General features: G+C 43.3%; 2 protein-coding genes across 2 annotated transcripts in view; one reads left to right on the forward strand and one right to left on the reverse strand.

Moving 5' to 3' along the window:
* The window catches only part of WDFY1 (WD repeat and FYVE domain containing 1), a 40,125-nt gene extending 25,047 nt beyond the window's left edge, over positions 1 to 15,078 (reverse strand). The window contains exon 1 of the mRNA XM_036319156.1: positions 14,868 to 15,078. Within this exon, the coding sequence (XP_036175049.1) occupies positions 14,868 to 15,040 (173 nt within the window). The 5' untranslated portion in view covers positions 15,041 to 15,078. The remainder of the gene's footprint in view (positions 1 to 14,867) is intronic.
* A 5,175-nt stretch (positions 15,079 to 20,253) lies between these two features.
* On the forward strand, positions 20,254 to 26,250 carry MRPL44 (mitochondrial ribosomal protein L44). Its single transcript, XM_036320371.1, has 4 exons — positions 20,254 to 20,470; positions 22,182 to 22,650; positions 23,970 to 24,148; positions 25,708 to 26,250. The coding sequence occupies exons 1-4, from the start codon at positions 20,295 to 20,297 to the stop codon at positions 25,877 to 25,879; spliced, it is 996 nt and encodes a 331-aa protein (XP_036176264.1). The 5' UTR covers positions 20,254 to 20,294; the 3' UTR covers positions 25,880 to 26,250.
* Positions 26,251 to 27,329: the final 1,079 nt, after the last annotated feature.

A 27,329-nucleotide genomic window follows, 5' to 3' on the forward strand; every position in this document is an offset into this window, starting at 1 on the left:
GTAACGTATGTAAAATGCTCATGATATATAGTGATCAACATATAAAGAAAACTAAGCATTCACTTGCTTTTCTTGATAAAACTGAGTGTGAACTTGGTCGCCTGACACCTGAGCCAGTGAGGGGAGCCGTAGATCTGTGTGGAAGGGGACATTCCTGGAGAAGCAGGAGATGTGTGTACAAAGCAGAGGCCAGGCCTGGCTGGCTCAGCGGAACTCCCAGTCTCCATCCCTGGGAGGAAGCCATTCTACCCCAGGCCTCGGGGCCCCGCTTTCATCAGAGAACACACAGGAAGACCAGGAAATCCGGTGCATAAGGCAGGAAAATGACAAATCGCCAAAGTTAAATATTCCAGCTTATCGCCTCAAGAACAACAGGGAATGCTGTGACCCTGGCACCCTGGCTCGTCCCTTCACAGAACCGCCTCACAGCTCTGGGCCTCTTCCTCTCCTGAACCCGAGCCTCCCGCTGCCCCCCCAGCACAGCCATGCTCTGTCTCTGCACGACTCCTGTCTTATGTCCCTTGCTGTCAGCGCTGCCACAATCATCCCTGCATCCTTAACAGCAACACAGATCCCGGCACCCAGCCAGCACTGGATCAATGTTCACAACCTTGAACTAAAATACATTAAGATAAAGTTGACACTGTGTGTGTCCATTCGGATTGAAGTTCAAGACAAGTAAGACTGGTCCATGAGGATACAATGTTTGCTCCTGGGGAGGACAGAATGCAAAGGAATACAAGGGAACTTGCTAGGATGATGAATGGCAAGCTGTGGGGAGATGGTTACATGGGTGCCTGCCTTTGTCAGAACTTGTCCAACCACACTGAGGAGCTGTGCAGACTACTGCATAGGATTAGGCTGTAATGAAAGAAAACAAAGACTAGATATTGACCTTCAGTCATCAACATAAATCAGATGATAAATCAGATGACTCAGCAGCACGGTGGGCATGACGCTGCTTGGTATGTGAACTGGATCTGGCCTTCCTGTAGGAGCAGGCATTGGTACAGCACACCTTGGTCACAACAGAACCTTTGCCAAGCTGAATGGCTCAGAATTTTTCTTTACATCCCACCCCTAATCACAACGGGTTAGACCAGAAATGGGCATCTAATCCCAGGTGGATAAATCGGTTCCTTCCCTGGGAAATCGGAAACCAGAAGAGAAAAGATCAGCGTGTCTCCAGTAGTTGAAATGGCTGTTTGTGGTCATATGTTTTGCAACTGGGACTGGAGGATTGTGTACATCAAAAAAAGAGAAAGACTTATAGAGAGAAGCAGGAAAGAGCTGAAGAGTCGAGGTAGAAAATCCATCACGCTGACTGCTCCTGAGGCCAAGCTATGTCCCCCAACCTCCTTACCAGAAACACCCACAGTGGCTTAACCCCGCCTGCATTAGTTCTGTTGTTTGCATGTGCTAATATACTTTGCATGAGACACCTAGAAAAATCCCAAATATAGCCTCTTCATTCAAACACCATTTAATAAGGTAAGATAATCAGGCAGGCTTTTTTTGAGGAACCCATATTGTGACAGGATGTTCTAGAAAGTCCATGTTCACATCCAAAATTAAAAGAGAGAGAGAGGGCGATCAGACTAAAACATGTTATGAACAGACCTTTGATTTTTACAGTTTGTAATTCAACATGTTCATTCAAAATGTATCACTCTTTGAGGTAACGTTTAAACCACTCTTGTTACTTGTGGGTTCTTGGTTACTGTTCATGACTACTTGGCTTTCTTCTTTCACAAACCTCAAAGATTATAACTTTTTCATAATATGCCTCTTTCCAGTTTGGAACCATTTAAACCAAGTTATGAGAAATTCTTAATGGCATGGGAAAATATTCACAACACGATGTTAAGTGAAAGAAAATTGATAAATGCAGTATGATAACAACTTTATTTTAAAATGCAATCTGACCAAACCCCTAGATCCAACTACCATTTTATAGGAAATACAGAGAAACATAATAAACACTAACACAGGGGTGCATTTAGCAAAAATCGAGATTGCAGGAAAGTCTATGGATAAATGACCCAGTTTTTTCTGCAAATAATTTGCCAGGGAGGAAAAAGAGATGGAGACCAGCCTGTGATTAAAGAGGTTTAAGAGGCATATCAAGCAACCACAATGCACAGACTTATCTGGATTCTGAGTCAATCAAACTGTTAAATACACGTATGTCACTATGAAACAATTGAAAATATAAACACTGACTATATATTTCCTTATTTAAAAGGTACTGTTCTTTAGGTGTGATAACGGTGTTGCCGATTTTTGCTTGTTTGTTTTTTTAAGAAGCAATCTTTCCTAAAGAAGACGCTGGCCCTTGTTCTCAGCATGCCCAACACAGTGCAGCTTCCTCTCAGGTTGCCTGGTCCACCTTGGGCATGTCCACTAGCAGCTGCCTCTCCCAAGGAGCTGTGCATCCCACTGCCCTGTGCTCAGAGCCCATCAGGGGTTGGTTGCCTCAAATCAGGGGTTCAACGGACCCAGACCCTGCATCCCAGGGAGATATGATCCCCAAGTGGCCCAACAGGAGGAGCTCAGGTTGTATTTCTAAGCCCTCCTCGCCCACAAAGAACTTTCCTCTCCACATCGCAGGATGGGTGCTACTGTAGTATGACTCCCTCATCAAAAATAATGCAGTAGAAGCTCACAAGGACGATCCCTAGGCCTGAACTACCAACACTAGATAACACTTCGTTGACTATATACTATGTCACTTCACATAGGATGCTTACAGATACATTTTATTACTTACGTTCAACATAGGGGATGAAGCCAAGGGAATTACAGTAAGTGAAAGGCCAATTTCCCTCGAAACATTAACTCTGACCAAGAACTCTGCTCCATTTCCAGAGATGGAGAGGCCAACCAAGGCACTTGAAGGTCAGAGCGTCATACAGTACCTCATCTGCCTCAAGTTCACTGGCCTTCACTCACACAGGATCACAAAGGGGGTGAGCCTGTTAGTTACCTATCTGTTAGGTTTATTTAAGTGTCTACAGAACAGAATGCTGGCGCACTGTAAAATCCTTCAAATCAACCCCAAAGTGTGGATCATGAATTCGCAGGGAGCTCAACAGAGGACTCAAAGAGATAGAGGACTCAATAGAGGGCACATGCTCTTCCCTGTGTCTCCTTGAGAGAAGAGCCGATTCAGACAATAAAGGAGCCCGCTGTGAGCCAGGAGTCCGCTCTGAGCTGGAAGCCTTAAAGGTTGTCTGCTCCAACCACTCATCTAACCTAGAAAAGTCAAATTTTAATTTCATGCAGCGTCAGAATATTTAAACTAGCCCAAGGTCAAAGTGGAACCTGCCTAGACCCCAGCATTTTTGAAACAGTATTATTCCCTTGGGACAAGCATCAGTACCACAACTTGGTCTGTATCCAGCTAACACACTAGGGAATTAGCAAGCCTTAAATTATCTCTTGGGGTGTTTCATTAAAGATTGTTAATCACATCCAGGCTGAGAGAAGACCAACCTTACTTAGGAACCAGGTTCCAAACTGGGCACTCGACCTTGACAGTCAGCTCTACCTCTGTATACACACCTTCTACCTGGAATTCCCTTCCTTCAGTTTTTCAAGCCATAGTCTTTCCCTTCCTTGAACAATGCATTAAAATCCCCCACTTTCAAGATTAAAGCAAAACAATGTTAAATTTAACCCCTAACACTCTGGCACTCCCAAGAACCTACTGAAGTTGTGTAATTACTACTAAGTAATACAGGAATTCGTTTTGTGTTTTCTGCAGACTATGTTTCACTGGTTTAATAAATGGGTGTAAAAACAGGCTTAGGCTTGGCTGCTTATTAAAAAGTTAACAAATTTATTTAAGTGTCAAAAGAACAGAATGCTGGCGCATTCTAAAATACTTCAAATCAACCCCAAAAGTGTGGATCATGAATTCGCAGGGAGCTCAACAGAGGACTCAACAGACACAAAAAAATTACTATTCAGATTGGAAGCAAAATCTCCTATTCAAAAAATTGAAAGCAACACAATAATACAGTCTACATTTTACAGGAGCAAACTATTAAAAACTCTAGGATGATATTAATAAACCATATAATCACTAAAGTGTCAAGATAAGATGGCTTCATTTTTACAAAAACCACAATATATTCCACCTTGATGAATATCTAAGCCGCTCTCTCTACTCAGATAAAACAGCTTAACTTTTCCTTAATGTGTTGACAACTTTATACCCACTCACCTAAACTCATTTTATGTTTTTCTTGCTCCTTATTCTATCCATATTTCTAGTGGATAGATTTTCTTTAGTATTCCAAGACCATGTCTTCATTCTGTAACAAGCTCTATTTTTAAGTTATTTTAAAACAATAGTCTGATATTTTTCCAAAAGGCACTTAGAAAGGAAATGTGTCATTTCTTTCAGGACCTACAGACATGTTTTCCCAACTTCCCCGTGCTGCTAATATCCCCGTGAAGGACTCTACCACCACCCTCCTTGCCCTTTAGTCAGAGAAGGACAGACTCACATGTAGCTGCAGTATCTGTCATGGGTAGACAAGGAAAGGCATCTCTATGTAATGTTATGTATACACTAGAGGCCCAGTGCGCGAAAATGTGTGCACTCGGCGGGGGGGAGGGGGGTGTCCCCTCAGTCCAGCCTGCGTCCTCTTGCGGTCCAGGAGCCCTTGGGGGATATCCCGCCACTGCCGCTGCACTCGCCAGCCGTGAGCCCGGCTTCTGGTTGAGTGGCGCTCCCCCTGTGGGATCGCACTGACCACCAGGGGGCAGCTCCTGCATTGAGCATCTGCCCCCTGGTGGTCAGTGTGCATCATAGCGACCAGTCGTTCTGCCATTCGGTCAATTTGCATATTAGCCTTTTATTATATAGAATAACTACAATGTACACACACCACTACCATCCCTTACTTGCCTATCGATGTTCAGCATGGGAGATGACCCACTCATTTTCTAGATAAATGAAATCCCAAAGTTAGATTGTAGTTCTTTATTTTAAATATTTCAGGCTTAAATGTTTTAAAAATGTATTATGGTGTAGGGATAAGCAAAGAAACAGCTGTAAACAATATCAAATGCCATTCCTAAGGGGTCTCATAATTTTTGGCCAGTACTGTAAATTAGCACTGACTCTTGGGCAAGAATTTTTCAATTTTGCTCAATACAGTGAGAAACACATTTCCCACCTGATAGTGATAATAATGATAATAGTAACAGTAATAACAACAACGATAGATTGATTTAGGAATTCCAGGTTTGGCAAGTGAGTCTGAAGACATTATTTAATAGGAAGAAAAAGAACTATACATTTACAAAGTTCATATGAGCATTAATAAAGGACACACACATGAGTGAGCCTGGCTGTGTGACTAGACGGGCTCTCCGGGTGACCCACAGGCTCCTGAACACTGATCTTACTTGCTGGTTTTTTTAAATATATATTTTATTGATTTTTTACAGAGAGGAATGGAGAGGGATAGTTAGAAACATCGATGAGAGAGAAACATCAACCAGCTGCCTCCTGCACACCCCCTACTGGGGATGTGCCCGCAACCAAGGTGCATGCCCTTGACCAGAATTGAACCCAGGACCCTTCAGTCCACAGGCCAACGTTCTATCCACTGAGCCAAACCAGTTAGGGCATACTTGCTGTTTTAAGTCACTGAATTTAGAGCTGGTTGGTTACATAGCAATAGCTAACTGATACAACATCATCTGTTCCAAAAAAAAAAAAAAAATAGTATACCTTTAAGAATACTTGGGAATCTGACATTATGAAAAATAGCCTTTGCTATTAACTGAGTGCTAAGGATTCCAAAGTACTTAGTAAACAAACAACTCCGCTTTCACTTTTAATTGAAATACAGGATCCTCACTTTGCACAGATGCTCACTGGAACCCCAAGAAACGGAAGAAATTTCTGTAAAAGCATAAATGAAGTTATCACTCAAATGTTGTTCAATATTTTTCACCCTCTCTACCTTAATTATTATTAAGGATAATAATTCTGTATGTTCTTTTACCTCACTGCAGTAGATACATGAAAAGTAGACTAAAACCCACAGTTCTGATTAAGAATAAAGTATTTATTCCAGGAAGATGAATCTTTGATCTGCTCAGAGATATGCCTGAGGGTCAGACTAGGTAGAGAGGCTCCTTTAAATTTCCTCTGGCCCCTTTGTTTCATTCCCTCAAAGAGCTGACTAAAAGGAAGTTAAAAATACAGCACTTTAGGGAATCACCAAATCTATATAAAGCCTCATCTACTTAAGCTAAACACAGTGGGAGCCATGATAGATTTAAAGGATGAATTTTCTTCTGAAAAGCACTGTCTCTCAAGCCAGGAGGCATCTGTGGGTGTGATGATCAATATCATTTTTAAACCTATAACTCCGTAAGAACACACATTTGGGTTCCGTACGTGTTACTTTCCAGTATGATTACGGTGAAAATCGTGCCCACACCTGAACAGACCGATTCCAATAAGTACACAAGTTTGTCTGTAAAATCACAAGGCCAAGTTCCACCACGCCTGACGAATCAGCATTTCTAAAATCAGGTATTTTTAAAATTTCTCAAAAAAATCCGAATCACCTCCAAACAGCTAAATTAAAGCAACTTAACCATATTTAAATTATAAACTGATAGAGGGATTATTCAATAAAAAAGAGAAACAGAGTAGAGCATTTGTTACAAATTAAGCCCAAGGCCTGATTTCTTTTAAACTCTGAACAAAAATAGTAAGTTTGAGGAAAATGTATTTTCCAGTCACTCTTAGGGCTGCTGCTACTATTTCGTATCTTGATAAAGCTCCAAACACTTCTGTTACCTACTACTGCAAAGGACATTTTTTTCCTAGTCTGACAAAGAGGTATAATTCTGGCAGCCTGGATGGATCCTATAACATCAGGATGTTAGCCTGAAAGGGAGAGGAACAGACAGGGTCATCAGCACAGTCTGCTTTTATCAAATAAACAGCAATTTCCTTCAGCCAAGTCTCCCGAACTCTGCCCTCTGCATTCCTGCCGCAGAAAGAAGGCTTTCTCCTTTGGCAGCAAAGAGGGGAAGCACAAGATTTTTATTGAATCGGTTATCTAAATGGAAAGGCAGAGGGAAACTAGCCCCTTTTTAAAGAGAATTAGATTGGCGATGAAAAATTAGAATTCCCATCCCTTCCACAGTCTGGGGAAGGAATAGGGCAGCTTGGAGGGCCCATGGCAATGAGGACGTTCTGTGGATTTCCTGCTCGCAGATGTTTATGGGGGTGAAGGCGGTGGGGACCACTTTTGTGGCATCTGCACCAGAACCTAAGCCAGTAACTCCTCTCCTAAAGCCAGATGGCTGGTTATCTACCTGGAGACAAATGTGCTTTTTACTCGAGAAACAAATCCTGCTGTTACCTTTTCTCTTAGCAACAAAATGATTTCCTGTGAGCTCTTTGCCACCAGGAAGGCTGAAAACCATCCCCCTATCTGAAAAGCAGGAGCCATCCAGATAGGACCGAGTCAGTGCGGGTCCAGGAAACAAGGTTTCTTAACTTGCAATCAAAACAAAGAAAACAAAGTTCCAACTCTATCACTAGTCTTGAAACACAAGGTTAAACCAGCCAAAAGAGCACCGCTTGGGGCAGAAAGGAAGAGTAGCCTGTTTTAACTCCCACCTTCCACGCTCCCTTATTCCTACAGGTATGCTGGCTGACTCACGGAGTTAACATTTGGGAGACCGCGGAACACCGCTTTCCTGGTAAAGTCTGGAGTTCGAGCAGGTGCTAGTGGAGGGTGCCTACGTGACCAGCCTGACTAAACCCTGGATCCTGAGAATCTCATGAGCTTCCTGGGATAGTGTTTCACCCATGCGGTCAGAACTCGATCCTGGAGGAAAGCAGCCCCTCCCGTGTGACTGCAGGGGTGAGGACTGAGGAAGCTCCTGCCTGTTTTCCTCCGGACTTCACCCATACCTCCCCTCGCTGATTTGGTTTTATGTCCTTTTGCTGTAGTGAATCATGACCATAAGGACCAGCATATGGTGGTGGTCTTGGATCCCCTAGTGCATCAGGGCAAAGATTTTACAAGGGAAAGTATGACTGGGTGACGTGTAAGTGAACAAATATGGAAATGATGAAAAGGCGTGCCTCAGTTATAACTCAGGTCTGTAAGTGACCCCCAAAATGGTACTGTCCTATTCGGAAGGGAAATTTTTATCTGTGATGAAACACCAGTAGTAAGGTAGGTGGCAATGAAAATAATAATAGTCAAAACATCAGTGCTTTCTCTGTGCTAGGCACTGTTCCATGTGCTTTACATAGTATATCAAAACCCTATGAGTAGGTCCTTTTATTATCTCCATTTTGCAAATGAGAAAACTATACGTAACCAGTCCAGTGTCTCATGGGATTCAAACTCGGGCAACCTGGATGCAGAATCTTTTTTTAACCATGCCATAAAAAGAAAATGAATGGAACAATGAGGGACCACTCTCACAGCAGAGGAATAAGGGCATTCCCACCCAGGCTGCCTGACTTCTCGCTTTTTCACTTTACTTTACAACACAAATTAAGGGGTCTACTTTTCCACACTGGAGATGACATAAATACAGCACTTAGCAGCCTATTTTTTTTGTACAAACTAGCAACTCCTAGCCCCCCAGGCTTCCTTCTGAGCATAACACTTAACCATCAAGTTGTTTATTTAAGATTGTTTCCATATGAACAGTTAGTAAATATACAACTTTCCCCTCAAACTGTCTAAGGCAGCGGTTCTCAACCTGTGGGTCGCAACCCCTTTGGGGGTCGAACGACCCTTTCACAGGGGTCGCCTAAGATCATCAGGAAACATATATAATTACATATTGTTTTTGTGATTAATCACTATGCTTTAATTATGTTCAATTTGTAACAATGAAATTGGGGGTTACCACAACATGAGGAACTGTATTAAAGGGTCACGGCATTAGGAAGGTTGAGAACCACTAGTCTAAGGGGTAAGTCACTTAAGTTAAATCGCTGGCATAACAACAGAAAAGATGCTACCTGGATAGTTTTAAAAATTGGTTTTCTGCCGACACCGGTTTGGCTCAGTGGATAGAGCGTCGGCCTGCGGACTGAAAGGTCCCAGGTTCGATTCCGGTCAAGGGCATGTACCTGGGTTGCGGGCACATCCCCAGTGGGAGATGTGCAGGAGGCAGCTGATCGATGTTTCTCTCTCATCGATGTTTCTAACTTTCTATCTCTCTCCCTTCCTCTCTGTGAAAAATCAGTAAAATATATTTAAAAAAAAAAAAATTGGTTTTCTGTAATCTTGTTTATCAGTCTAAGTGCAATATCCTAAAATATTTTAACAAACACAAGGTCTGTCTATGTTTGACTTAGGCCAGGAAAAATCTTCTGCAAGATTTCTGCAAATCAGTCTTGTTCCCAAAGGACACTCATATCCAAACTCTATTTTCAAACATGAAGACAGCCAGTCTACAGCCTTACTTATGCTGCTTTATAATTAAGCTTTACCTTTAAAAAATTCTATCCTTCAACCAACTGACGTCTAAATTTTTGGTTCATTCCGCAGGAAATAAGTTCAAAAGGCAAATTAGCCTCTGTCGAGGGAGTCGGTTCCTGCTGCCTCACCACATTCGTTTCTGTTCTGAAAGCAGAGTCTCATTGTCTGTTTCCCCACCAGGAAAATGACAGCTGCAGTTGAAATTCTTCAATTTAATGCTGCAGCTATTTTATTTTTACAGTTTCCTGACTAGAAAAATAGTCAGACTTTACTGGCTCAAGAATTTGTTTAAACTCTACAAATGTATCATTTTTATACTTTGAAAAGTAAGCATGCTCAATTAATCTAGTTCCAAAGTGCATACAACATAAAACTAAAGTTTAAAATACTAATTTAGGTGTAGCTGGAGAATGAAGTTCAAACAAAAGAGCTTAGGACATTAATAACCCCAACAAAATAGAATTGAGTGCATACAAGAGAGAGAACAAAGCCATTCTCAGTGAACCCTTCCAACATTTCTTTTTTAAATTAATTAATTTTTAAATTAAGTTTATTGGGGTGACATTGGTTAATAGGATCATATGGGTTTCAGGTGTAGATTTCTATGATACAAGATCTTTGGGCTCACTGCTCAAAACTTGACCAGTGACTGCAGCTATGATGGAATTAGGCTTAATATTCTGCACTGGTTGAATACATTTTGGGGGAATTATTTGTATTTAGCTCTGTCATGTATAGTTTGGTTTTACTGGGAAATAGGTGGGTACATGTGAATGACTCAAGGGAAATATATCCCAGAAGCTGACAAAAAAATAAAGTGTACAGCTTTGCCTCCCTGTGGGTCTGGTGCAGGCAAGCACAGTGGCCATTCACACGTCTTTCTCGTGGTTCTCACAGTGGTTCCAGGTTCAGCAGTATCAACGTCAACATCACTGGGAACGTGGCAGACATGCAAACTCTTAGGTTCCACCCCAGACTTACTGAATCAATCTCTGGGGTAGGGCCCAGCCATCTGTGTGTTATCAAGCCCTCCAAGTGAATCTGATGCTCGCTCAAGTTTGAGAGACCAGATAAGCATGTACATTAATTAAGCCTAGACCAGTTTCTCAGCCTTGGCACTAATGACATTTGGGGATGCATGATTCCTTTTATGAAGGACTGTCCTGTGCATTATAGGATGCTGAGCAGCATCCCTACCCTCTACCTACTAGGTGCCACCTCCTCCAGTGGTGACAACCCAAATGTCTCCAGATATTGCCAGATGTCCCCTGGGGGACAAAATCACTTCTGGCTGAGAATCACTGGCCTAGAGTTTAGAGAAATGGACACTAAATTAAGGACAACCCTTATATTTTCCACTTTCCCTCTCCAAATGCTATCAGCCATTCTCACTGCTTTTCTTAAAAAAAAAATAAAAATACACACACACACACACACACACACACACACACACACACATTGATTTCAGAGAGGAAGGGAGAGGGAGAGAGAGATAGAAACATCAATGATGAGAGAGAACCACTGATCAGCTACCTTCTGCACGCCCTACACCAGGGATCAAGTCCACAACCGGAGCATGTGCCCTGGCCAGGAATCAAACTGTGACCTCCTGGTTCATAGGTCGACACTCAACAACTGAGCGATGCCAGCTGGGCCTCACTGCTTTTAACTTTATAAATGAATTAACTTCAGCTGGCCCTACTTCAATGGCTAAAAGTTATGCTACTTTTCTGAGCATTAAAGCAGAAGTTGTAGACAAAAGGTGTGAGCCAATCTTTTTAAACCCGAAAACTAGTATAAAGGAAGGATAATTGATTCATAGCAAAAGGTACAATCCTAATATTTTATACTTCCTGCCAGAATAGTCAATCACTGACTGATATTGCCTGGACTCAATTTCTCCAAATTCGTAGAAAAACTGGATGCATAGCAGAAAGAATTAGAGCCTCAAAGTCAGACCTAGTTTCAAATCTCAGTCCTATTATTTACTAGCTATGTGACCATAGGCAGTTATTTCAATGTCTCTTGTACTTAAGTTTCTAAACTGTCAAATGTCCATTGCAATAGGATGTATATCCAATAACACTCGGGGGGGGGGGGGGGGGGGGGGAGGCTGGGACAGACCCTGCAATTAAATGCATTGCTATTTCTGCAGTAAAACATAAATCCACATTGCATGGGATAAAGATTACAAATAGTCTCACCTATTCAGGTCAAGTTTTAGCACCAATGAGTTTTCAGGCCTAACTTACAAAAAAAAAAAAAAAAAAAAAAAACAAAAAACCCACACTTTTACCTTTTAAGAATGTGCTGGATTTTGGAACTGCTGGTAAGGGAAGGTGACTGCTCCCGCCTCCTGGGGAGATGTGAGGATTGGATGTGGTAACCTACATAAGGTCCAATTCTGTACTGACACAGAGAAGGGACTTTTAAAAGGTTAGCTAGCTATTGTTATTTCAAAACTACAAATTCTACCATGTCATCTGCTTGCTTTGAACTCTGATGGTTCTTCACTACCTACAAAATAAAGTCCAAATTCTGAGGAGTGGCCCACAACGAAGTAAGTCCCTTCCAAAACTGGACACAGGACGTTCCAGCTGACATTACTCTCCCTGCCATGGCCACCAATATACCTTTTGCTTTGGTCACGTAGAAATAACTGGTTCTTTATTCCCTCCTGTTCATTCCCTCTGCCTGGAAGATAGATGTGCAACCTCCTTCCTTCACACTGACCACTCCTCCATCCAGTGACACCTCTCCTAGAAGGCTCTCCTTGAACCCTGGCCCTCACCTAATGACACTCCTTCCTCCGTCTTCCCAGCACCCTGGATGCTGAGAGCACAGGGCCATCACTTTACCACACTGCCCAGCCCTTTGGAAACAGCAATTTTGGAGTCAGGTGTCTTTTATCCCACAGGTCCGTACACAGTAAGTGTTCAATAAATGCTTATTGGATGAATAAGGGCGGTCAGCAGTCCATTTCCTCAATATGTTGGTTCCATCAGGTCAGGGGCCATAAAAATCAATCAATCAGAGGTTACGTGAGGGCAGGTTTTTTTGTTTTTGTTTTTAATTGATTTTTTACAGAGAGGAAGGGAGAGGGATAGAGAGTTAGAAACATCGATGAGAGAGAAACATCGATCAGCTGCCTCCTGCACACTCCCTACTGGGTATGTGCCCGCAACCAAGGTACATGCCCATGACCGGAATCGAACCCGGGATCCTTGAGTCCGCAGGCCAACGCTCTATCCACTGAGCCAATCCGGTTAGGGCGAGGGCAGGTTTTTGATCCCTGTTGTGTCCCCGTGGCCTGGTACTCAATAAGCACAGCTTTTCTAAATATATGAATGATTGAAGAGTATGATACATATTTATGACAATGTAAAAACAAACCACCACGACCAACAACAACAAAACACAAACCCATAGCATGTCCTTTCATTAAATCTCACAAAATGTGGCATTGGCTTAAAAGGCTGTCCCACCTCCAAGGAAGTTCCATAGGCCTGAAACACAAATCAGAATCCCAAGGTGCCAACCCGCACCTGGTCCAGTCATCTACCAGGGTCCTCCAGTGCCCGAGTGGAAAAGTGAGCTGATCTAAGGATCCCCCAGAACATTTCTGACCCAGAGCAGCTATGTAATCACTTCCCATAAAACATTTATCAGCCCTGCTCCTGGCCAACAATCTCAAATATTCAGCAATTTACCCAACTTGCATGAGTCATAAATAAAATATTTTACTGAATAAAAAAACAGCTAACTTTTATGAAGTGCCTCCACCTATGTTCATATCATGCAAACATCATTCAGCCCTTTACCTTTTTTACATTCCCCTTCTCTCCTTCGGACTCATGCACCCCTCTCTCTCCCACACCCAGGTCCTACCAATCACTCCCCACTTTGTTTGGGGTCAGTAACTTGCAAGCTGGCGGCAAGAGGCCACTACCTGCTCACAATAAATTCACTCCAAAGCAAAATACAGAGGTCAAATAGGCGCTGGGAGCTTCCGGTTCTGGACAGGCTCTCAATGTTAGTTATTTCCAAACATATGATTACAAAAGGCCGGACACTGTGCCTTCGGCTCTCAGAGAACAGCAGTACCTCTGTCTTCCAAAAGAAAGCCTTTTAACTTGTGGAATATCCCCATTTAAGACCACTCATTGTACCAGGGGAATAGTTCAACGCAATAAACATAAGTCATTTCCTCCAAATTCCCACAGTTAAGCAGTAACCCTTCAAATGTTGAGGGTTTTTAAAAGCTCAAGTTCTAACATATATTTCTCCAATCAATCACACAGCCCTGGGAAGACCAGAGAGACGGAGTGGGGAGTGCTGGGCGGCATTTCTGGCTTCACCAATATCTCAATATTTCGGTGACTCTTCACGGGCCTCCGTTTCTTTGTGGGTAAAATGAGAACATCTGATCGGATGGATCAGTGTTTCCCAAAGAACAGTGGGCATTCAATGCAGGACGTCTTAATACAAGAAAGAACTGACTTCAGGTGCACACAGATGAACATGTTTTAGCTACCAGTTTCATTCTTTACGACAAGGGATGTTGGTTTTCCAGGAATAATAGGAATATAAAATTTCCTTGAAAATAAAAACATCTAAGACTTAAAAAAAAAAAAAGAGTCCCCTTTAGAAAAAAACCCAGGCTATTCAGGAAATAAGAGTTCAGGTGGTTCTTGCAGCTGTGCAAAAATAAGTGCTCTAGGGCCCTGGGTGCTGCGGAGGGACCTGAGAAGCCGAGGGAAGCAGAAGGAAGAGAGTGGCAGCCCTGGAGGCTCCGCGCCCTCAGGGAATCCCGGACACCAGGGCCCGCGGGCGGGACCGGCCGCCCGTCCTCCCGGCTCTCGGAGCAGGAGGCTTGGAACTGACCAGGGGGGCAAGGAAAGCCCCCTGAGATCGGGCAAAATCCCAGAAAGGAGAGGCGGGGACTGGGGTCCCGGGATGGAGGGGGCGGGGTGCGGGGAGAGGCGCGGCGGGAACGCGAGTCTCGGGCGCACGGGATGGGGATCCCGGGCTGGAGGGGCGCAGTGGGACCGGGACCGGGGGGTGCCGGGCGGGAAGGGCGCAGTGGGGCCGAAAACGGGGGTGCCCGGCGGGAGGGGCGCCGGGAACCAGGGTCCCGGAGTGGAGGGGCGTGGCAGGGACCTGAACGGGACCGAGCGGCGGGGACGGGAACTGGAGGGCTGGCGGGTGGGAACCGGGAGTCCCGGCGGACAGGGGCGCGGCGGGCCGCGCGTCCTGGGGACCGGGCCGCCCCCGCGCGCGGAGGGCCGGGCCCGCGGACCCCACCGCCCCTGCACCCCGCCGTCCGCGGGAGAACGGGCCGCCCCGCCGCCCCTCGGCCCCGCGCCGCCAGACCTGTCCTCGCTGGCGGTGATCACGCCGTCCTCCTTGGGGATGAGCAGCGCGGCGGTGACGGCGTCCTGGTGCCCCTCGATCTTGCTCAGCAGCACCGGGCGGCTGCTCTGCGGCCTGGAGTGGATCTCGGCCGCCATGTTCGCGCGGCGGCGGCCTGGGGGAGGGCGGCCCATCAGCTGACCGCGGCGGGCGGGGCGGCCAGACCCGCCGGTTTCGCTGGGGCTCCGGGCCGCGTGGGCGCTGCGCCGTAAGCTCCCGAGTGCTGCGCGGTAGCGCCGTATTTCCTAGGGAAGCAGCGCAGCCACATTTACCAGGCCCGGGAGAGCCCCCAGGGGGCGCCCGTCCAGGAGCAGGGAAAGTTGTCAAGGTTGAAAAAGCAGAGGAAAGGAAGTCCAGCCTAAAGAAAAGGATTATAGGGGGTTATTTACGCCCAACTGAGGACAGTTTCCGGAAAGCAAAATCTCAACAGATGGAGAAAATCTTCCAAAGATGGCAGTTTTGCATCTTATTTTATACATTAGCATAAAAGGAGGAAACATAAAGAGGGTCACAAGAAATCCATTGGTGGTAGAGTAAGGAGGCAGGAAAAAGCACTGTAGGGAAATCTCTAGGATAAGATAAAAAGTAAAACGGAGAGACATGAAGTATGGTAGCAATCATCTCAGGTAGAAAGTATAGTTTACCTTTAACGCTGCTGTTTGGCTTATGTACCTATTTGCTTTGTTTAACAATAGACAGGTTATTTTGATTTTCTGAATTATATAAATCACCCCATTCGACTGAATACCCTATTGATTGTACTGTGAATATCCCATTGGTTGTGGTCGTACTGGTCTTAGAAAGCACATTTTCCTTTACCTGGGAAGGACAGCACAGTTATCCCAAGGTCAGAGGGCTCCAGTTAACATGTCCCCTGTTGACTCAGTGTTCCGGAGACCCCAAAACTGTAATTGAGATAACATGCTTAAGTCTGACCAGGTTCCTCATTCCAGACCCGAGGGCTCTAGATAATGTGTTTCTGTCAATTCAGTGATCCGGAGACCCAAAACTGTAATTTAGATAACATGCTGCTTCTGCTTCTGTAAACTGCTTTTTTTTCGAACCAGGTTCCTCATTCCAAACCCTGGGATGTAATCAATACCTTTGTGATTTTTTCCTATATAACCCTGGAGCTTCGACCATCTTGTTACTATGAGATTTGGGAAAGCAAGATGCCCCCTCCTAGTCCTGGATTGCAATAAATGTGACTCTTTAATTCGCCTTCTTGAGGCATCCTTCTGTGATTCGCGGGGTACATTACAACACATATATACGTCTTTTACATTGGTGGGCACAGCACAGCTAACATTTACAGCAATAGAGATGGTATTAGGAGTGGGGGAGAAGATAATGTGGGATTCTGTTGTCTCGTACCCTGTGGGGTCTGGAAAAGGAGATTATTCTGATATTTCAAAGTCTATTATTTAGATGCAAAAAGATAAATGACAAGCTCACCGAAGGTAAAGGTTGACCTTTGTGTGACTACCCACCATGACTCACTTTTAGTTAGGAATTTTTATGTCCAACAATCCTATGTGGTTACTTTTCATCTCTGAGTTTGTAAGGCCTGACATACAGGCCTCCCTTGAGCTTGTCAGGTTTATTATGTGGCCCCTTTCTTTTGTCCACAAAAAGTGAAGTCCTTTATACAAGAATGGATTGAGCAGTTGGCAGGGAAGAGGACTTGTCCCCCAAACCAGAAAATGACACTACTACATTGTATTCATTCTAAAATGCCATTATTTGGAAGGCATCTTCATTTCAGAGATGTTAATGTGAAAAAATATAGGGCCATTAAGAATCTTTGGCAGATAGGTGACACTCACTAAATGGTGACTACATACTAGACACTGACCCAATTTCTTTACATGGAGTATCTCCCTTAATACTGATGACAACCTTAAGAAGTGGAGAGATCATCGCTCTTGCATTCTCATTTTAGAGATAAGACCACTGAACCAAGGAGAAGTTAAATCGCTTGCTTACGGTCACATCGCTATGAGAAGCAGAAAGGCAGCCCTGACCTCCAGGCGCTGGCCTGGTACTATCAACCAGGGTTGATGCTGCCACGAACTGCCTGGGTGCTCACAGCTCATTCCTATGGAACATAACAGCAGACAAGGTGGCTTCATAAGCATATTTAAACACAGCAAGAACATGAATATTGTCCAAGCCACAAAAATGACCAAACATCCCCTAATTCTAGCTAATACAAGTGACTCCTGGTTCTTTACCAATTACAGCATTAGCCTCAGTCTAGTTTTGCTACATCTAGGCAAGATTTATTAAGATATCTCTATGTATAAAAGGCTAATATGCTAAGTGTCCCTCCCTCCATCTGACCAGTCACTATGATGCTCACTGACCACCAGGGGGCAGATGTTCAACGCAGGAGCTGCAGTGACTTGGCAGCGGCAGTTCTCGGTTGAGGTACCCCAGAACCAGAGTGGAGGGAGCCCGATTCCTCACGGGGCATGCGATTCCACCTTCAGCCATGGGTTAGGTTGTTGTTGAGGCACTGTTGGCCCCAAATGTGGTTTACTGCACACTTGTGTTTGTGTTCCACACCATGCACGACAGCAGCTTTGCAGAGTGCCCTCACGCACTCCAGGACCCCAGCTGCTGGAGGGACCCCACTCACTCCGCAGACGCCTTTCGAGCCACAGTGCCACCCCAGGTGCAGCTGGCTGGGGAGGGACCGTAGGAGGTTGGCTCCAGGGTGTGTCCGGCCCATCTCGCCCAGTTGGCCACCTTCTAATTCAGTGGTCGCCAACCTTTCAGACCTCAGGGCCCATCAGTGGTCCATGGACCAAGAGTTGGCGACTGCTGTAAATCTAATTAATTTTCTTTCAATGTGCACAAATCCGTGCACTGGGTCACTAGTCTAATCATAAAATGAACTCCACTTCCTGACAGTATGCAGTCCAGAGGGAAGCCCCTCTTCCATAAACTCTCCCCAAATCATCTCCTAACACAAATGTGAATCCTTTAAGTCCTTCCTTATCACTGACTCCCCTCCAATAGGCAATCAAACCAACTTATTCAGCTACAGATGTGTTCCTGGTGGCTTTTAGCTGGAGAACATTGACTGCAAGTAAGTTAATGAGACATGATTGGGACCCAAGAAGTCATTGACTCCAGAGACCTCCCCTTTCCAGCCCTCCCCACACACTACATTATGTTGACTCCTGAACTGCAGAATTCTGTTAGATCTGCACTGCACAGCTGGGTACCCAGCACTTGAAATGTATCTAGTCCCAACTGAGACGTGGTATGAGTACAAAATTTTAAAGACTTTGTGCAGAAGCAAAGGGATGCAAGATATTTCATTAATAATTTTTATATTGATTAAATGTTAAAATGATACATTTTAGATATATTGAACTAAATTATATATTAAAATTAATCTTACCTGTTTCTTCTTATGTTTTAATATGGCTAACAATTTTAAATTATATATGTGGCTCACATAGTATTTCTGCTGGACAGTGCTGTATTGATACTTACTTATGATTCAGATAATATTCATTCATGGATACATTTATTCATCTATTCAACAAAAGTGTATTGTATACCTACTATGTGCCATGCACTGACAAGATGAAAAAGATGTGGTTCTTGTAAGGCTTGTACAGTATAATGGCTAAACAGGCTAATGAACAACTTTTTTTTCAACAGCAAATATTTATTTATTATTGAATGTGGGCTGTGAGCCTGGCTCCACTCTAAATACAGCTGTGCTTAAGTGAGGCAAAAATCGCTTTATCCTTAGAACTTATATTCCAGTGACAGAACCAGATAAGAAAATAAGTAAGTTACCTAGTATATTAACAGATGTCAAATGCTGTGGAGAAAATAAAACTGGCAGGGTGATAGGAACTCTAGGAGGTGCTGCAATTTTACATAGGCTAGTGTGGTAGATCCGGAGATACACTCCCCAGGTGTGGCTTCTTGGAAGGAGGGTGGTCAGCAGGTAGTCCCCAGCTTTCCTCTCTTTCGGAGTCTGCCTTAGTTTCAGAGAGCCACTATGGCTCAGCCATGTTCTCCATAGGCAGCCTGAATTTGGTAACTAAATGAGACATGAATATAAAGGCTTGGCCATTTCAGCCAGACCCGGGACCCACTGATGGGCAACACTGGCTCCAGAACGCTCTCCTGGGTTGGATGAGGCTTTGCCAGGCCTGCACTGCAGCTGACTTTGTAGGCCTACTCCTGTTACACCCCCTTCCTTCACAGCCATGGATCCTAATAAACACTCCGTGCGCCAGCCTCTGTGTCAGCATCTGCTTGCAGAGAATGCAACCTGAGACAAATGGCCAGGAAAGGCTTCGTGGAGAAGGGGACATTTGAGCAAAACAGGAGAGGAGGGAGTAGCTGTGTGGAAATATGGGACAAGTGCTGTCCTGGAAAGGGAAGAGCAAGTGCTAAGGCCCTGGGGTGAGAACATGCGTAGGGTTTTCTAGGATTGGCAAGGGCGGCTGGAGCGGAGCGAGTGAGGAGTGCCGAAGGAGGTGAGGACAGAAGGGTCACCAGACAGACCATGCTGAGCCCTGCGGAATGGTAAGGACTTTGACTTCAAGTGAGATGGAAAACCATAGGAGGGTTTGAGCAGACGACTGGCCTAATCTGCCTTCAATTTTGTTTTATTTTACTTTATTTCTTTTTATTTTTAAGGAACAGCTTTATTTATTTTTAAATTTCTATTTACTAATTTGAGAGAGAGGAGGTGGGCAGAGAGAGACACACATCCACATGTCCCACTTATTCATGCATTCATTGGTTGCTTCTTGCATGTGCCGTGACCAGGGATGTAACCAGGACCTTGGTGCATCAGGACGATGCTCTAACCCACTGAGCTACCTGGTGAGGGCTTTGCTTTAGTTCTGACGGCAACTCAGGGCCATGCTTATTTCAAGAATAATCCCAACTGCCACCCTGATTATTTTGAAAATCTGATACCTTCTTTTTCACAAGTAAATATTTCAGTGTAAATCTCTAAAAATTAAAGATTTAAAGAAAAACAAAACTAAAATACCGCCATTGAGGATCCCCCACCCCCAAATAATTATCTGATATTATTTAAAAGCTTCTCAGTATTCAAATAATCCACATCTCATTTTTTTTCAGTTGATTTGTTCCAACCAGGGTCCTAACTAGGTCCATACTTGGTTGTGTCTAAGACCCTGTTTGTCTATAGATCCTCCCTCCCTCTTTGTCACCCTGCAGTTATTTGTTGAGAAAACACAGCCGCCCCGCCCACTGCGTGCTGGTCCCGGCCCGGCCCGGCCCGGCCCGGCCCGGCTCAGCGCTCGGATTCCGGGGGGACTGTGTTACCGCGACACTGACCCGCCGCTTTTCCTTCCGCCCACCGTTGCCTTCGCCCCTGCAATGGCTTCAGGGCTGGGAAGGCTGCTGCTGCGGGGGCCTCGCTGCCTCCTGGCCCCGGCCGCCCCCGCTCTCGCCCCGCCGGTTCGGGGAGTGAAGACCTTCCGTGCCGCCGTCCGCTTCCAAAAGGAGCTGGAGCGGCGGCGCCTGCTCCGGAACCCGCCGCCGCCCGTGCGCCGGTAGGAGCCGCCTCGGGAAGGGTCCGGGTGGCGGTCGAGGACCCGGGGCCTCCCGCAGGGCTTCGGCCCCGCGGCGGGGAGGGTAGGTGGCCGCTGAGGCGCCCCTGGTTCGAGCCTGGGAGGTGTGCGATGGAGACACTCATGCTTGCGACGAGGACGCGTGGACCGAGCCAGAGGAGCGGGTTTCGGCCGCGCGTGGAGCTGCCCGGCGCGTGGGAACTCCCCGTGAGACGCAGGGCGCGAGCTGTGGGCCGCGAGCCGGCGGAGGGCGACCTTCCTGTGGCCTCGGGTGTGGGGCCCCTGCTTTGTAAAGTCTGAGGTGTCTGTGGGTGCGGGCAAGAGGGGAGACAACACGCCACAGCGATGCGGTTCAGAGGGAGGAAAGAACTAAGTGTATTCCACCACAACCCCCTGTCCAGCGAAGAGAAACTTTCTGGCTTTAGGTTTTCCCCTCATTACTCTTGCTCCGGAACTGGAAGGTCCGTGGAAAGGGACGTAGATCTTGTAGGTCCGAATCAGATCCGACTACACGCACACGCTGCATCTTTTTCTCTTTAATCATGTGCCTGACGTCGTCGTGCCGGTACAAATAGATGCACTTCACTCTTTTATGGCTCCGCTTATGTGTATTTAAGGTCCATGTTATTGCTATTACAACCGACGTAACAAATGAATAGCTTTGAACTATTACTCCTTTGAGGATTTAAGATGGAATTTCCATAGCTACTTCAATATTGTCCTTCCCTTCCCCCCAAAATACTTAATCCAGTCTGTATGCCTACCAGTAGGAATAGACATGTTCATATTCCTATACTCTTTGAACACAAATAGTTCGTTTTCTAATAGGCAAAAGTAGCATTTATTTTAAATTCGCATTTCTTATGTAGTTATCTTAGGCTTTTATAGTTGGAAGAAACTTACAGGTTATATATCCATTTTATTATTTATAACCCAGGTCTTTATATTTTGCTGCCCTCTTTTATTTAAAAGTTTTATTTTGGGTGCGTTGTCTTTAAAAAAATACCTTTTAGTCATTCTTGGGTATGGACTTTTAACCTACTTATAATGGTAGTATACTACTTAATTGCTAATTTAAATGAATGTTTTCAAAACTTAATAAAATATAAGACAAATACAAGGTACTTATTGTTTATGGCTTGAATATGTGAAATTATAATTTGTACTTCACACCTAGACGTTAAGTATAGTTCTATGGTTAGAGCACGGTAATGTAGCAGTTGGCTCAAAGGGAAAATTAATCCAGCAGTGTAGCTAGCAAAGAACAAGTAATCGTCTGGCTTGAATTTTAACTTTTAGGAAATCAAAGTCTGGCATTAAAAATGAAAATCTTTTTTTTTTTTTTTAAATATATTCTATTGATTTTTTACAGAGAGGAAGGGAGAGGGATAGAGAGTTAGAAACATCAATGAGAGAGAAACATCCATCAGCTGCCTCCTGCACACTCCCTACTGGGGATGTGCTGCAACCAAGGTACATGCCCTTGACCGGAATCGAACCTGGGAGCCTTTCAGTCCGCAGGCCGACGCTCTATCCACTGAGCCAAACCGGTTAGGACAAAAAAATGAAAAAAATTTTAAATTTCTTATATAATTAACAACATTGCAACACAATGAAAAATTTTTGCACAATAGCAACATCTTGTCCTTTTCTTTGCCATGTGTTACTACTGTCTTCTGTTTTACATTTTCAGTTCGGAGAAGCCCAACTGGGACTACCATGCTGAAATACAGGCATTTGGACATCGGTTACAGGAAACCTTTTCCTTAGATCTTCTCAAAACTTCATTTGTTAATAGCTGCTATATTAAAAGTGAGGAGGCCAAACGCCAGAAACTTGGAGTAGAGAAAGAAGCTGTTCTTCTGAATATTAAAGATAATCAAGAACTATTTGAACAGGGGTCATCTTTTTCAAAAGCTTGCCTCACACAATTTCTTGAGAACGCATTCCCAGACTTGGCCACTGAAGGTGTTCAAAGTCTTGTTGACTTTCTCACTGGTGAGGAAGTCGTGTGTCACGTGGCTAGGAACTTGGCTGTGGAGCAGCTAACGCTGAGTGCAGAATTTCCAGTGCCCCCGACTGTATTACGGCAGACTTTCTTTGCCGTAATTGGAGCCCTGCTACAGAGCAGCGGACCTGAGAGGACTGCACTTTTCATCAGGGTAGGTCATTATTAATTGCACATACTGGGACATACCTGAGATAGAAAGAAGAATTTCTTTTTTTAAAAAATGTGTCTTTAAAATATATATATATATATTATTAATTTCAGAGAGGACCAGAGAGAGAGAAAGAGAAACATCAATGATGAGAGAGAGATTACTGATGGCATATAGTGAATAACCATGTATCTATACTAGTAAAAGGGTAATATGCTAATTGGACTGGACATCCTTCTGGACAAAGCCATGGTAGTGGGGGCAGGGGAGAGCAGTTAGGCGCAATCAGGCAGCAGGGGAGGACAGTTAGGGGCGATCAGGCAAGCAGGCAGGCAGGTGAGCGGTTAGGAGCCAGCGGTCCCAGATTGGAGAGGGTGTAGGCTGGGCTGAGGGACACCCCCACCCCGTGCACAAATTTTGTGCACCGAGCCTCTGGTGTCTTATAAGGCATCTCTGTACATTAAGATATTCAAAATCCCCAACTGAGAATGGACTTAGAAATATGTTTTATTAATGAAGCTGAAATAGAGGTCTGGCGCTTGGGGAAGTGTAACGAATTGACTATTTTGTGAACTGAGGAATCTCTCTTATTTCTCCCATTTGCCCCCATTTATCCTGCCTGTTACACACTGTGTTTGTTCACACAAGTTAATTGCAGTGTATTGTGAACATTAATATTTATGTCTATAACTCCATAAAATATAATTTATTGCCAAAAAATTTTCTTGTGCTTTGAATGATCATAATTTTTTCCTCAGTTTTTTTTTAGTTTTATAAACTGAAAGTATGTAAGTCATAAACACTTAAAAGGCAGTTCATGTGAAATTATTATGTTGAGGGACGTAAATCAAAGCATTTTACTGAGGGTGTTCAGGGGCGGTTCGAGGGCTGGGAGGGCAGTGAGATCCCATGTTCTCAGCCTGGCCGTGATCTCCCAGCTTCACAGTTGCCGGAATCCTGAAATCATTATTTCAATTATTTTTTAAAATCATGAACTTAGACAAAGTAGTACTGTTACCCAGAAGACCTTTAGTGCCTTTTTATAAGAGTTTCTGCCAGAAGTTATTAGTTTATTAATTAAACTCTTTGTAAAAATATTTTTCTTATTGATAATATATTTCTAAATTATGAGACAGGATATTACCTTCAACCATGATTTTTGGAATAAAGTTTATATGAGAAAACTACATGCAAATGTAAAGGAATAGTACTTTTTTTTTTCATTTCCCATTCAGTTTTTAATTCAGGTTTTAAAATTGTACTTTGAATTATGGTCTTTATTTTCTTTACACTAAATGTATAAATTCTATTTTTATATGCAGGACTTCTTAATTACTCAACTGACTGGGAAAGAACTCTTTGAGATTTGGAAGGTCATCAATCCCATGGGGCTACTGGTGGAAGAATTGAAGAAAAGGAATATTTCAGCTCCTGAACCGAGACTTACCAGGCAGTCTGGAAGCACCACAGCTGTGCCTCTGTTTTTTGTTGGCTTATACTGGTTAGTAACATTTTAATCTTAATTTCATTACATTGATTGAAAGCCTTAAAAAATGACTTTCACAGTTCCTCAGTAGAACCTCTAATTGTATTAAAAACTATTTAAAATCTCATTCCTGTGATTATGTACTACTTAGGGAAAGGTAAGTCATCTGTGGATTGCTAATAGTATGTATCATTCTTTCCACCCTGGATTTTCTTTCTCTTTTTTAAAATATATTTTACTAATTTCAGAGAGGAAGGGAGAGAGAGAGGGAGAAAGAGAGAGAGATAGAGATAGAGAGAAACATCAATGATGATAGAGAATCATTCATTGACTGCCTCCTGCATGCCCCTTACTGGGGATCAAGCCCTCAACCCGGGCATGTACCCCAACCAGGGATCAAACTTAGACCCTCTGGTTCATAGGTTGCTGCTGAACACTGAGCCACAAAGGCCAGGCTCTTTTTCTAATTTTAATTTTATTTTTCAATTACCGTTGACAATATTGTATCCTGTTTTCAGGTGTACAGCATAGTGGTTAGACAGTTATATAATTTACAAAGTGATTTTTCTATATTTCCAGGACCCACCTGGCACCATGCAAAGTCATTACAATATTACTGACTATATTCCCTATGCTGTACTTTATTATTAATATTTTAATATATTTTTATTGATTTCAGAGAGGAAGGGAGACAGGGAGAGAGATAGAAACATCAGTGATGAGAGAGAATCATTGGTCGGCCGCCTCCTGCGTGCCTCACACTGGGGATTGAGCCCTCAGCCCAGGCATGTGCCCAGCTGTGACCTCCTGGTTCACAGGTTGATGCTCAACTGCTGAGCCACACTGCCTGGGCTGTGCTGTACTTTACATCCCGTGACTATTTTGTAACTTCCCGTTGGCACGTCTTAATCCCTTCACCTTTTTCATGCTAACAGTAGCTTTTGATAACCAACCATTACTATAAATTTCATGGAATATATGTTAATCTAAATATTTCTGTAGAAAAAAGTAAAAGTTTTGATTCAAGTTTTGCAGATTTAACAGTAAGCCACACTTGTAACAGTTTCAGCTGAGCCAAGAACTGGAAAAAGAAAGGTTTTATTGTCCATCAGAATGTATAAATCAACTCATGTTCAGAACTTTTTAGTTTTCTTAGGGAACAGTGACCTACCCCAAATTGATTTCAGGTGGATTTGAGGGTTAAATGTAAACAGTGAATATTAAGATAACTAAGAAGTTAAGTGAACATTTTTCTAATTGTATATGATGTAGGGCTTTTTAGCTATAAAAGCAATGGAGGACATCACAGAGGAGAAAATGGGTGGTGGTATGAAGTTTCACCTTTAGTTTTAATTAAAGTGTAAAGCAAAATATAAGATACTCCTTTGCTCCTCAGATGGGCAACCCTTAAACACATCCTTTATCAGCAGTCCATACACTATTGCTGGTAGAGAGGAGAAATGGTACAATGTTTCTGTTCCTCTGGTGGATGATTTTGCCAAAATAAGATCTACAAGGCAAACTGATGTGTGGATGCACCAGGTAATTTCGGACTGCTGTTGTTTTTACTCTAGTGATAAAAAGTTGCTTGCAGAAGGACCTGGGGAGACAGTCCTGGTTGCAGAAGAAGAAGCTGCTAGAGTGGCACTGAGGAAACTCTACGGATTCACTGAGAACAGACGGCCTTGGGACTATTCCAAACCCAAAAAGAATTTCAGAGCAGAAAAGACCATCACTGCCGGCTAGCCAGCCAAAGATGTGGGAACCTGAAAGTTGTAAGCAAAACATTGAGACAAGAGTCAGATGTCCAAACCTTTACATTTTTCAAATTGTAAGGAAATATGTTTTATTCCTTATACCGAGTTCCTAAAAGTAAACAAGTATTCATCAGGGCACAGGTTTTGTTTTTTTTTTAAAAATAATTTTTGTTTCATCATCATTTTTGATGTTTTCCCAATAAATTTTTTCTAGGTCCTTGGTTTTATTATTGTATATTACTTGTACAATTAGGTGTATTTTATTCCCTTCTAGCTTTGAGGTATAATTTGAATGTATTTTTTTCTTTGTTTTATGTGAACTTCACTGTAATACCAATAAAAAAGGTACTCTTTCTCTAATTGTTTCATTGTAGTTTAATTTGATATACCCAGGTGAGTGAACTTTGCCTCTCTAATATAATTTTAGCTAAAATAGTAATGTTATTACTTAACCTTTAGAAATGTAGGGTGCATATTATAGCAATTAGGTATTTACTTGATCTCTAGATTCTAGGTTTAAAAATCTGTATAGTAATTCATAGCTATTTACTTTCTATAATGTAAATGGCAGAAAAGATACATTTTATGTTTTTAAAAGAAAACATGAAGATCAAAAAGCAGCTTAAAGTATTGATGCCAGTGCTAATGGAAAAATAAAGTGTGTATTTATCAATTTAATATTTCATAATAATAATCATAGTTACTATGTGCCAAGCACTGTTCTAAGTATTTTACTGTAACATTTAATTTGATAGAGGACAAATCTTAAGTGTGTCCTCTGGCTCTTTAATCCTTTGTGTTCAGTTCTGTAATCCATCTGCAAACTCTCTTTGATTTATTTCTTTTTAACTTTTTGGCAGCAGTAATAATTTTCAGTTTCAGTTTGCCAGTAGTCACTCCCAGGGGTTAACAAGAAAAGTGGGACTGGGGAGTCGGGAATAGAAAAGGTAAAATGTTTAAACCGATAGCACTGTTGCTATGAAATCTTCTTTATAAAGGAAGATGAAGGACCTCGGACACTTTCCTGAGACTGGTTAGGAAAGTGGGACTTAATGTCACATGTATGCGGTTTGCAGATATCACAGCTAACACAGACTGGAGTGGAAGGTTTGAGAATTGCATAGTTGGTTGAACTGGTGGGTTAAATGTAAATTATTTCACCTTTCTTTTGAGAGTTAACTAACTCCTAATAATTGAACCAGGGACAGAGGACCAAACTCAATAGTAAAATGCTGCACATAAGTGTGTCACCCACAATAAGCAAACATGATTTGACAAGCAGCTCGTTGACACCAAAGGAGAAGAGAGATTACAGAAGGTTTCTTGGAAGCAAAACATGATAAATGTCCTCTAACCACTTACTCATCCATCACATGCAAAACTCGGTTTTCTAGTTGAGTGTTTGAATTTTATTTTAGGTGAATATTTTTTTCAAAGGC

Source organism: Myotis myotis, unplaced genomic scaffold, assembly GCF_014108235.1.
Source record: "Myotis myotis isolate mMyoMyo1 unplaced genomic scaffold, mMyoMyo1.p scaffold_m19_p_8, whole genome shotgun sequence".
Taxonomy (NCBI): domain Eukaryota; kingdom Metazoa; phylum Chordata; class Mammalia; order Chiroptera; family Vespertilionidae; genus Myotis; species Myotis myotis.